Below are 13,047 nucleotides of genomic sequence, written 5' to 3'. Positions count from 1 at the left end.
TGGATAGGGAGAAGAGTTGTGTAGTTGTGTCCTAGAAGACTCGAGCAGGTCCTCGAGCAGCAATTTTGTGGAAAACACTGACTGCTAACAAGGATAGCAGTGCTGGGGGAAGTCAATATACATGATCTGTGTGATTCTTTTTAACCCTGCTGCTGACAGTTTTGTGTTTTTTTTTCATGTCTGTTTGAAATCCTAGTATGGCTTGGGTGAAGAGCATGAGTTCTTTGGCCATTGGCAGGCTCTTGATGTCTATCTGTAGTGGTAGGGAGAAAATTCATGGCCAATTTGAACTCAATACACAAAATCTTCATTTGGTTCTGATCCATACAGCTCAGCTAACATTTTAAACCTGGGTCCCCAGTCATTTAGAAAGTCATAATCAATATCTGAGTCTGAGGAGCCTGATTCCAAAGAACTGAGAGATTCTGCAATGGACTCGGCACCTTCGTAGCCATAAATGTGAAGTGTGTCATATGGCAGCAAATCCCTGTCATTGTCAGCTTCATCCTTCTTAACTTCAATCATCATTTCCATTTCTCCAGCACCAGAAGTTATATTTCCAAGAGGCTTTTGGACTTGTGCATATGGAGAGGGAACTGCTTCTGGCTTTATACCATTCTTGCGGACAGAGTTGAGTACAGATACATCGTAGCTGGTGGTATCCATTTCACCACCACCTTCTTCATCATAAGTGACAAGCTGCTCATGAATCTCTGCCACATTCCTCCCAAGACCGCTCAAATCCTTCTTGTGTCTCTTTCTTAGAAGAATTAGCAATATGATTACTGCAAAGAAAACTTAAGTGAGCATGTGTAAATAGAGAAGTAAGGAAGTAAAACAAATTGCATTTAAGATATATAACACAGTCTGAAGTGTCTTTTTTTCTGGAGTGAATTTTTTTAACACACATTTATTAGAAAAATAGTTTAAAATACTGTTTAACTGTGGGATTTGTATGTTCTCAAAGCAGTTCAGTCTGTACAGGAATTGTACAACTGACTCTTGTGCTGGAATCAAAAGTACAAATGCGTAGTGTTACAAGTTCATTGAATCAACTACTGTCTTGAACTGGTAAATCTTTTAATGCCAGGCATCAAATGCTACTTATGTGGTAATTGCAAAGGAGGCCTCTTCTCAAGCAAGAAGAAATGTTGCCCCTTCTCTGATAGATTCCAAACACAGCAAATAGGTACTGGTCTGCTGATTTGTTACAGATTTATTTATGTATATATGTTCACTGTACTGTTTAAAGGGTTTCCAGACTAATTCAGCCTTTGGAAACAGGAATCCTGTTGTTATTGCCCCAGCACGAATTTCCTGTTTTATAGCTGCACGTGAGCCTAGTAACAGTAAATCGGGTATATTATGCATACGTGCAATAACCTTTCCAGTGACTCAGCCTCTCCAATAGAATGACCAGCTTTGTTAATGAAACTATGCTAACAGACCAAATAGAAAGAGCAAGTGAGATGAATCAAATAGTTACAGTATTTCTGCCTTTGTGACCATTTTATAGCCACAAAGCTTTTGTAGATCTCAGTTAAAAAACAAAACAAAACAATCCCCACATTTTAAGTCAGAGAACATTACAAAAGTCAAATACTTACTAATGATTGTGAAGAGACAGATAAAAATTGCCACCAGTGCTTGTATACTAACTCCAACTTGTTTAGATCTTTCCTCACAAAAAGTGATGTTGCCTTTTTCATTACACTTGCAGACACTGATGACAAGTGTATTTGTGCTGCTGAGCTCTGGATCACCGTTGTCTGAGATGATGACAGGCAGGTAGTGGATTTTGGCAAGTTCACGATTAAACTGTCCATATTTGACAGTGATATTAGCTGTGTTATCTGGAAGAAGTAATGACATCTAATTAAGTGATAATCTCTACCAGATTTTCCTTATAGATTATCAGTCAGTTGGTACATTTTCCCCTTAGACAGAGCCAGTTTTTAGGGAGCCCAGTGGAACTTGGGTGGCAACAAACAACATTTTTCTTCAGTAAGTCAAGCCTTTAAAAATAAATTGTTTCTTAGCTCAGCTAGACCAATTATAGGTCATTGCTACAGCTTTTCTCCCCTGTGTCCTAGTGTCTCACTTTGGCTAGCTGACAAAATGCATTGCAGGAATACACTACCGTAGTTTTCAACCAAGGAGAAGTTGCTGTCTTCTGTGGCCAGGGAGTATCTGAAGAAACCTCTAGGTGATATTTCATCCCTGTCAGTAGCTGAAATCCTGATGATTACCTACAAAGGTGGAATAGGTCATGATTTTCAGAATACATTGCCTCCCGTGATAAAACCACTTACAGTATTTAAGTTAGAGCTGGACTGTGTATTCTGTATAACCCTTCAGTAAAGAGTGGGACAAAGATATTTTGTGATATTCTTTTTCAAGTTCTTTCAAGGCAAGTCATTTCCTTGTAGGTCTTCAAAAAGAGCAGTCTTGCCCCTTCCTTCACAGGTGGGAAACAAAAGAGGAAATCTTGTGTAATTAAGGGGTAAAAGATGTCTTATGCTCAAAGACATATGGCTCATTTAAATACGTAAGGTGGATGTCTTCTAAACTGTTGAACTTAGAAGTAGGACTCTCATTCACTGAATGTCATTGAGACTGCCACTCTTGAATGACATGCCTGTTTTTGAAAACTTCAACCTGGGGTACATTAGATGTGCAAAGTATAAAAAATGTGTATGATTATGTCCCAAAGGTATTTTAAAAATTAAATTAAAGGTGAAATAATACCTTGTGTGTTCTAACAGATTCCATCAGAGAGCCCAGTTTCTGACAAACTCTCTTAATTAAAGAAAGATTATGGGCTTTATATATAAAGAATAAATAAAAATACAGAAAGTATGGGCTAAATACTTGTGTCTGAGGCTAAACATCTAAACCCACAAATACTAACACTATTTGCGCATGCAGATACTTGCACTCTGATGGATACTACAATGTTAGATGCAGCAATGATTCTCTTAGTATTTTGAAATGGTTTTGTTCGCAGTATCATGTATGAACATCTGTGTGGTAAAACTGTATTGCTAATTTTTGCTCTGCAAGGCTTGACTGTACTTCATGGTTCAATTGCTAATGCGCGTACGTACTTAAAAGCCTGGAGGGAGAGGAACTGTGCAGCTCATGTGCGTAAGCAGATAAAAGTCAATATTCCAATAGTGTAAAGTCCTGAAGAGAGATTTCTGACCACTGACGTTTTGGAAATCAGTGAAAGATGATCAGGTGCTTGGGTATGAAAACCGAGACTAACTTTTAATAAAAGACATCTTTCTCTTGAGCTTGAGAGTAGATAATTCAGATTTAAGGGAAAAACTCTCCCTCCTGTCTCACCTTTCCTGGTGCTGCATTTTCACACACTCTGGGTTCCTCAGGATAAACAAGTTCTGGAGCATTATCATTTTCATCAGTAACTATTACATGAACTTGGGCATGGGATTCTCTGTCAGAAAGACGTCCTGAAATTACAAGAACAACAGTACAGGTCTCTGAGATGCCTGGAATCTCAGTGCTGTCCAGCCCTCCCTTTCTGCTGTTTGTCTCCACCTCTGTGCGTCCTGGATGACGAATACGGAGAGTTTCTAGCTCCATTGTTAATTTAAAATTTTCCTTTGACAGATTCAGATATTTTCCTAAAAACTTTCCTATTGGGCTAGATCATTGGGGATCTATGAGGAAGAAAATGACAATTGCTTATGGCTTCCTGATTCTTCACACTATGTGGCTATGGGATCCAGCATCATTCTCTGGCACTAAGGCAACAGGCCATGTCTATATTATTAAATATCTTTCACCCTCCAGAAAAGGCTGGCCTCCCCCAAATTGAGTTGGGACTGGTCCCCGGGCCTGCCCTGCTTCCTGAACCAGAGCGAAGCTATGCGGAGATGGCTGTGCAGCAACACTGCCTGGGTGGCAGCGTGGGAGGGGGATTTTGTAACTCTGTAAGTGGGTGAAGCTGGCTGGGACGTTTCTGCTCTAACCACAGGCTTATCCCTGTTTCCCAAGCTGCTTCCTCTTCTCATACCCTTTTTATTCCTTGCAACAAACTGAATGCATCTTTATAATAGCCAGGGGCCAAATATTAAAACTGGATTTGACCTATTTGTAGGTACTCATTTGATTTGGAAGATTATTGTGCAAACCCTGCAAGCATCCCTTTTATTCGTAGCTTAGTGGAAACAGGCTGTCAGGATGCGGCTTTTGTTTTTGATAAGCTACAGTCCTGCTGTAAAGTTGTACACTGATTTCTCTCAAATAGGGAAGTGGATAGCACTTACCGTCTTCAAGGATTTCCTGAGCTGCTACAGTGATGTTGTATGAGGAGCTGAATTCTCTGTCCAGGGGCTTGGGAAGTTGAATAATTCCAGTATCGGATACCCTAACATAGTCTCCATTAGGACTAGCTCTTCGTCGAGTAAATCTGTTTTTTGTTTAAAGAGAGATATGTCAATGCAAGGTGATAATACCGTGTTTCACTTCAGTTCTTCATGGTGGAAGGTCAGAGAGTTCTTGTGTGACAAATTATGTTAATATCTTGACCAAGTGGTCTCAGAATATTTCCCTAAAATTATGCAAGCTGCGAGAGCAGAATATATCCATCAGAAAAGTTTCCAGATCATTGTCGTTTGCTGTTTCAGAAGCCTATTTTCTTTTCAAAGCACATGCTTGAGAGAGTTATTACAATAAAAAATGTAACAATAAATTATAACCATGTAAAGATATCCAGGATTATGCATTTTCCTGTAAATGTGCAAATGTTTTATCAGTAAGTTTATGTGGTAATTACATGGGTAAATATAATTTATGTTCATATTTGTTGGTTACCATATAAATCCATGGTTGCAGTGCCAGAAAAATCAAATTGGATTTTTTTTTTTTTTTTTTGGCATGCAGATTCTGAAAAACAGGGCCAAAGTCTCAGTTCTTTGTCAAATTCTTGGAATCATTAACAAATTCTCTACTTTAAAATAGGACTACTAAAGCTGGTGTTGTGTTACCTGATTTTCCGTTTGGCTGCATCAGGGTCGTGTGCCCAAACTGAACCTAGTGTTTTTATTTCTGGATCATTTTCTCTTACTTTAAATTCATACGGTAGTTTAGTGAAGACCGGAGGCTCATCAACATCAGTGACTTCAATGGTGACTCTTGAAATGCTCCTAGAGCCTCCGGATTTAAAATAGCGAAGATCAACTGTGGGATCTGTTGCTTCAATGTCAAACCTATATTCTGCTACTTTTTCAAAGTCCAGGGGCTAGAAAAAAGACACAAACACATATTCTTCCTTTGGAGATGTCTAAAGTTCGCATTAGCTATCTATGCAAATTTAAGCTCTGTGCTCTAATTCATGTTTGGAAATATTACCAAATTGCATTTTAGCTAGACTCTTGGGAGAACATTTCCAAACTGAACTTCTTTTTCATTGAGTGGTTTGAGGAACTTTTGGGTTTGAACAGATTAATCCAGTATTCTCAGTTCAGCAAGTATTTCTTGGTCTAAATAATTTTCTTTTTATAATTCTTGTTTAGCTCCTTTTTCTCAAAGGTTGGGGACCAGATTCTTCTCTTCTTGGCTAGGCTTTCTGTTCTGAAATCATTTCAAGGCAGACTTCATAGCTGCACTGACTGATAGGTGGGACACTTAGTGATAAAAGACATCCGTTTCCTTGTTTTTCCCATTAACTGAGATTATGAAGGGAATCGCACAATGGAAGGAAGGCCAGGAGCTAGGGCAGTAAGAAATGTGATTCTGTGAAATGCCTGAACTATCGCGTGTTTCAAAGTTTGGGTCCCTTTGCAATGTCACCTGCAATTGTAAGAGCACTGTGAAATACACAGTGGTTAATTGTGGTGACTCTTGTTTTTCTTTTTGAGTAGACACTGCAAATGGAAGGGATAGTGCTTATCTTGCAGTTGAAATTTTATCTTGCGTGGCTGCATATTTAAAATTATGACGTGCATGGCCAAAAGCATGTTACAAAACAGTGGGGTGAACTTTGCCCACTATGTGTTCAAAGATGAGCTTATTCCAAATCACCCAGTGTGTGTATGCGTGGGGTTTCTTATTCCTTCTCCTCTGGGCAGAAGTTGCCAGCAATGCATTCCTCAGGTCCTGGGAAGACCAGAGGAAGGGCTGTATTTGGTGAATGAAAGCCACTTACACCTCATGTGACCACAGCTGAAGAATTTACTGCCGGTCTTGGAATACTTGGTGCTTTTTTTCCTTAAAGTTTTCTCTTCTTCTTAATGACATTTCTAGTCTTAACAGTTACAGAGATACATTTGGAAGTGAAAAACACATTCCTGACAATCTGAGGATTACAGGAGGTGATATATAGTCCTTCCTCTTTTTGTTTTTTTTACTGTAAGTCAATTAAATCAATGAACTCTTGGCTTGTGGTGCTCTGCATAATGCAGGAATGTCCCTTGGCACAAAGCAAGTAGGTCTGAGAATTAAAAACCAAAGAGCAAACCATAATAAATGTTTTGGAGAGTCTGGGCCCTCTTAAAGAGTTATAAGGGTTTAGTGGGGAAGATCTGAAAACACCCTGATGAAAGTAAGGAAGTTGTGGAACTTGGGCTTCAGAAGGGCAAGATTCTTTGACTTGGTCAGTTGGCTCAGCTCTTAAAATAACTGACTCTTTGAAGCATCCAAGTATATGAAGTTTGAGAGGAGCCCGAAGGCATAACCTGAATATCTGACATAGTCCCCATTGCACTTTGCAGTAATTCTAGGTTTTCCTGGGACTGGCAGTTGAAATGGACTAGTAAGTCACCAGCTCTTCTACTCACAGAGCTTAGAGAACAGGGTTTTCAGGGTGAACATATTTCATGCTGACTTCCATGCATTTCCATTTTTTCCTGCTGCTAGTCCCAAACTGAATCAAACACCTGTTACACATGGAAAAACAAAATAATTGTCTTTGTTACTGGGAAAAGTACCTTCTTTGGCCTAATGATTCCTTCATTTGTGAATGGATTTGCTACAATTTCAAAGGTGTCTCTGTAATCTCCTCTGACAAAACTGTATTTTGTGTTTCTATGTTGTGGTTCATCAACATCTTCTACTTTGACTCTGCCAACTTCTCCTCCTACTGAAATGTTTTCAGGAACTTGAAAGTGAAATGATTCTGATAAAAAAAAAAAAACAATGAAAAAAAGGCATAAAGAGTGCGTACATGGAAGGTAGAACTTAGTTAAAAATTGTTCTTAGTTTCTAGACGTACAGAAAAATATGTCATTGGGAATTCAGCATTATATAGCTCTACAGACAGCACTTTGATGTATTTTTTATAGAGTATAATTAATTCTCAAAATTGTCAAGATCTTGTGCAATGTGATGAAATTAATACTGATTTTTATTTTCTCTTCTAGGTGTGCATCACCCAGGAAATATAGCTAGGGCTGAAATGCAGACGACCTTCTGAATATGTAAGATTCTTTTGTCCACTTTTAAGAAAAGTTGAATTGTGATGAACTCTGACATAAATTCGCTATACCCTCGGTTTCCAAATGATACGGTGCTTGCATTATACTTACGGTGTTTGAATACTGGGAAGTTGTCATTGATGTCTGTTAAAGTGATAATGACTGTAGCTGTGCTTGAATCCCCAGAAGACCCTGGAGCATCTTTTGCTTTAACAATAATTTCATATGTTGATTGATTCTCTCTGTCTAAATCAGCCCTTGTTGTAGAAATCACGCCTTTGAAAAAGTAACATTGAAAATTATTAGATTTTGCAGCATGTCCAACATCTCTTCATTTTGACAGCAACTTTTTGTCTTATGCCACACATTCAACTTTAAGTAGCATTTTTACAGTGGTATTTTTCTAAGGCCTGAAATGTTAGAAATCTTTCTACATGACAGAATATTTGGGACATTTTGTACAATACATTCCTTTAAACTGATCTTTCCTGCTTAGAAGCAGTCTAACAGTGTCTAAACTTGGTCACTACAGCATCTAGAGCATTCATCTGAGCACTTCTTTATCTGAGTTATTTGCTTCAGCGGACTAGTATGGTTACAAGAGATGCTGATGTTATTTTTAAAACTGGGTGAAAATTAAACAAGAAAGTTTAGGGAAGAAAAGGGTTGAGTTATTATTGATTATTGATTGAATGCTGCTTCAGAATTTATAAAATCATAGAATCATTGAGGTTGGAAAAGACCTCCAAGATCATCAAGTCCAACCATCAACACAACACCACCATGCCTACTAAACCATGTCCCGAAGTGCCACATCTACATGTTTTTTGAACACCAAGGATGGTGGCTCCACCACCTCTCTGGGCAGTCTGTTCCAATGTTTGACCACTCTTTCAGTAAAGAAAGTTTTCCTAATATCCAGTCGAAACCTCCTCTGATGTAACTTGAGTCCATTTCCTCTCGTCCTATTGCTAGTTACCTGGGAGAAGAGACCAACACCCACCTCACTACAACCCCCCTTTCAGGTAGTTGTAGAGAGCAATAAGGTCTCCCCTCAGCCTCCTCTTCTCCAGAATAAACAACCCCAGTTCCCTCAGCCGCTCCTCATAAGACTTGTGCTCCAGACCCCTCACCAGCTTTGTTGCCCATCTCTGGACCTCCAGCAACTCAGTGTCCTTCTTGTAGTTAGGGGCCCAAAACTTAACACAGTAGTCAAGGTGTGGCCTCACCAATGCAGAACACAGGGGGACGATCACGTCCCTAGTCCTGCTGGCCACACTATTCCTGATACAAGCCAGGATGCTATTGGCCTTCTTGGCCACCTGGGCACACTGCTGGCTCATATTCAGCTGGCTGTCAAACAGTACCCCCAAGTCCTTTTCTGCCAAGCAGCTTTACAGCAGCTTTACTCTTCCCCAAGCCTGTAGCGTTGCATGGGGTTGTTGTGACTGAAGTGCAGGACCCAGCACTTGGCCGTGTTGAACCTCATACAATTGACCTCAGCCCATTGATCCAGCCTGTCCAGATCCCTCTACAGAGCCTCCCTACCCTTGAGCAGATTAACACTCCTGCCCAATTTGTGTCATCTGCAAATTTACTGAGGGCACACCCAATCCCCTCTTCCAGATCATTGATAAAGATGTTGAATAGAACTAGCCCCAGAACTCAGCCATGGAGAACACCACTTGTGACTGGCTGCCAACTGGATTTAATTCCGTTCACTACAGTTCTCTGGGCTCTGCCATCCAGCCAGTTTTTTACCCAGCGAAGAGTACACCTGTCTATGAGCTTATCTATTCCCTTTTCCTTTTTGGTCAAGGGAATGGTATCTATGCTACACTGAAAACATGAACTTATATTAGCTCCTAGTCAGTCCTTTCATCAGTGGGGAAAAAAGTGACCTTTTAACTTCTCATTTATTTCACGGCACCTGATACCCTGACTTTATTCATTCATTTCCAGGTGCAGACAGTAGCATTATATGAGTGTGAATGAAAAATCTTTCTAAATTATAGTCAAAATTATATTTTTCAATTATTATTCCCCTTGTCCAGAATAAATAAGGCTTAAAACTGCATTTTCTTCAAAGAATAAGGTAAGGACAAAGTGTAATGACATTTGCATATCTGACCTACCAGAGTCATCAACTGTGAAGTATTCGTCTCCTTTAATGACTTGGTAGGTAACTGTGGCATGACCTGTAACTGTTGGGTCATCAGCATCTACAGCTGTCACTTTGGTGACCGAGGTTCCTAGAAAGGGATTTTCAAACAGCATATTTAGCATAAATTCTGCTTTTTAACCAGATACATGAAGGGAAATGAGTGATAGAAGAACGTACCTACTGGTGACATTTCTGGGACAGATCCATTGAATACTTTTTGTACAAACACAGGGACATTGTCATTAATATCATAAACCTTGATAATGAATTTAGATGGGGGTTCCAGTGACTGGTTGTTTCTTCTGTCAATAATGAGAGCTGTCAGCTCATACTCTGCTTTCTTTTCTCTGTCTAGTCTCTCAAATGCATACACATCACCACTGGTTTCTTCCACCTTAAAAATGGTGTTGGCGTATTCACCTTCAATAATATACTTAGCGTTGTTGTTACTTACACTTGATGTGATCTAGAAGGAAAGTATAATGCAAAGAGATAAAAGTGGACTTTGGCATCTGGATGCAACACAGTTTCTACCAGATGATAAACACAATCAGGACTTCTTCAGACTCCGTTTGAAACCAGAATAGCCATCAAGACTTTTGATGTCAGCTGGAGTGCTACTGAACAAACAGCAGCACAGCAGCTACAACCATGCAGGCTTATAGGATGAAACTTGCATCCAGACTGAAACTTGCTTGCTTATATATCAAGAAGCATATTTTTTTGATCATATCTCATATTTCCTAAAGATATAAATTGTTCATGCAGTTCATGCAGTTAATTGTTCATGCAGTTGACACATACAAATCATTGACCTCATTATGTCTGAAATAACACACGCCGCCAGTTTGAGCTACCCTTGTTTGCAAGTAGCCTTTTGAACTTAGCAGAGATTTTGCTTAGTTTTCACAGAATTACAGAACCAAATCTACATTCACAGCTACTGACATTATTCAGCATTAGTCTCCATTATTTAGCATTTAGCAGAGTTCCTGCCATAGCCGACAGTTTTCTTGTGTTTAGTCACATGCAATTTTTTTATGGTCAGTCTTTAGGCTCATGCTATGACAATAGGATTAAATTTCCACCCCATAGATTTTAAAATTTAAGATTATATGCAATGAAAAAGGGATGGGGTAAAAGGAACGAACATTGATCCATTTTAAAATGTAATTTAATCCAATCCCAAATGGTTTTGTACATTATTTAATTTGCAGATAATCTGATGATTCTTCCCTTTCTATACCTTCACCCATCTAAGGACACTGATAGAAGGTTTAAACCACAATTTTCCATGCACTATATCAGCATTCTTATTTCATCAAGCTATTTATCAATAATTGCTGGGTTTGACGAAGAATTTCTAGTCTTTTGTTACTGATGTTGCCATAAATTGCAGCTGTTTGGTATTCAGTATTTGATTTATCCCGTAGATGTCATTTACTGTTGAACATTTTTTCATTTCTGTTTTCTATTTTGAAATATGTCATTAAAATTTTCTTCCCTCATTCCTCATGCTTAATCATGCTTCTGGCTGCTGGGACTGTTGAAGAACAGTTTGCAACTCTGGAGATGTAACATGAGAAATAACCTCACCCTTGTCTCGAAGATAGTGTAGTCTGTGCCTTCTTTCTCAATTTTTATTTACTTACTCAGTGTAGAAGGTATAGACTTCCAAGATTGCCTTTTCTAAAGCTGAGGATGAACATACAAAGGAAAGCATCCAAGGTCATGAAAGATAAAATCAAAATGTATCAGCATATTCCTGCAGCTGTCACTCAGTTCTGCCACGCTGCTGCTGTGGCCTTTTTTAAAGGGTTTATCAAGTGTTCAATCCTGCAAGTGCAACGCGCTGAACACAGCCATTGCAAAAGTAATCAGAAGCATTCCACTGTTGAAAGACCACAGAGCGCAGTACAAAGTGAATTACTCTTATTTAGGACAGCTCCAGGAATAGAAGCGTTCTCCTCAATCTGCTACTGAATTGGTCTGAAATGAAACAGAGATACCCTGTGTTAGCTGAGAGTAGCCTACGGCCTCTTTTCTCTCTCTCTCGTGCCTTCCGCCAGTGAGCAGCACTGATCCAGAAAGGTCCGTTTCACTTTGCCGAGACAGCCTTGACAGATGCTGATTGTTGTACATGGGAGGAAAACGTACAACTGCATTTATCTGAGAAGTGTCAAAGTAGTTCAATTCGAAAGACTAGATTGGAAGAACTTTGTCTGGGTGATATGCAGTTAATCACAGGATTTTATGAGCACTGCCCTGAAGAAAATGAGTTTGCGAGCAGGTCAATGCTCATTATTTTTAAAAATTATTTTCTTTCACTTTGTGAAACAATTTTTTTCATTGAGTAACAGTATTCCTAAACATAGCACTTTTGCTTTGTATCCGAGCTGAGAGATGTAAACTGTGTTTTTTAATGCATATATTTTTATTAGCTGATATCCTAGGTTTTTGAAAGAATCTTGAGCTGCCAGAAAAATATTGACATACATCAGCCACCAGACTTCCTTCCTAACTGTGCACCTGCATGCAACACAATTGATTCTGCACTGCAGATGCTCTATACTTGCCATTCTCTAAAATTTATTTGTGTTCTTCAAAAGAATTAGAATCCCTTTGACATTATGCTTGATTTACTCTGTGTCCACATTATTATGGTTTTAATACATTAGTATGTTGGTATTAAGTCCCATTTCTATTTCCTTTTTTTCTCTTCTATTCTGTCTAGGCTGCAAACCAGTAATACTTTCCAAGATACTTGTTTGCTGTCTACATTTCTAATTATTCATTGCTAACAGACTGCTACTTACCTTGCCAACATGGTGTGGTAATGGTGTATCAATCTCTTCTTTGATATGCATTTGGTTCCATATCCAGTCTCTCTTCAGGCGTTTATGACTGGTATTATTTGAAGAAAAGTTTTGGTTTGCTTTCTGACTTTCTTTGTCAGCAAATGCTGAAGCCAAGAACAGTGAGAAAAGGAGAATACGGTGGTTCATCTTCCTCTGTACCTAGAAAATAATGTAAAATATGAAAAAAATATAAATAACAACAGAATCAGATTAACCAGAGAGAGCACACATAGAACTGCAAATGGACTTTCCTTCTATAGGAAAGTTTGATTACTTTCTATATTTCTTTTCATCTGCCTTAGCATCATAATTTGAAATATCAGGCTTCCTTCCATGAAACAGTTTTAACTAGATGATTAACAAAAGTATTTTAGTGAAATAAAAAATGTGCAAGTTTTGAAAGCTCACATAAAAGCCAGCATCCACTTGAGCTACCACAATAAATGTGAAGAGAAGATTCAGTAGCAAAGATCACCCATCGTGCATTACAGAAAGTGTAGTCCGGCGGCAGAGCATAGCTCATGGGAAGCAACACCCAAGGCTGAGCCAGATCAAGGTTTATGTTAACTCAACTTGAAATTAAAGG

The 13,047-nt window shown here is 38.9% G+C and overlaps 1 protein-coding gene across 1 annotated transcript; it reads right to left on the bottom strand.

Annotated features, from left to right (window-relative positions):
* Positions 1-291: 291 nt before the first annotated feature.
* CDH5 (cadherin 5) lies at positions 292-12,614 on the bottom strand. Its single transcript, XM_035891526.1, has 11 exons — positions 12,420-12,614; positions 9,781-10,069; positions 9,575-9,691; positions 7,551-7,715; positions 6,954-7,141; positions 5,013-5,266; positions 4,293-4,435; positions 3,349-3,473; positions 2,141-2,249; positions 1,608-1,853; positions 292-785 (listed from the first exon to the last, which is right to left on the bottom strand). Exons 1-11 carry the CDS (start codon positions 12,606-12,608, stop codon positions 292-294), a joined length of 2,319 nt encoding a protein of 772 aa, XP_035747419.1. The 5' UTR covers positions 12,609-12,614.
* Between the last annotated feature and the right edge of the window lie 433 nt (positions 12,615-13,047).

The sequence above is a fragment of the Egretta garzetta genome, unplaced genomic scaffold (genome assembly GCF_000687185.1).
Source record: "Egretta garzetta isolate BGI_Z169 unplaced genomic scaffold, ASM68718v1 scaffold23, whole genome shotgun sequence".
In the NCBI taxonomy this organism is placed as follows: domain Eukaryota; kingdom Metazoa; phylum Chordata; class Aves; order Pelecaniformes; family Ardeidae; genus Egretta; species Egretta garzetta.
Note: the sequence above shows the minus strand (reverse complement) of the source record. Positions and strands in the feature narration are given on the sequence as shown.

Bases quoted from the DNA above. Each gene is read 5' to 3' on its own strand.
- CDH5 (XM_035891526.1), bottom strand. From the start codon at position 12,608: ATGAACCACCGTATTCTCCTTTTCTCACTGTTCTTGGCTTCAGCATTT. The intron at 4,436-5,012 runs GTAACACAACAC...AACAAAAAACAG, and splicing joins GCAGCCAAACGGAAAATCAG to ATTTACTCGACGAAGAGCTA. The intron at 2,250-3,348 runs GTGAGACAGGAG...CCACCTTTGTAG, and splicing joins AAAATGCAGCACCAGGAAAG to GTAATCATCAGGATTTCAGC.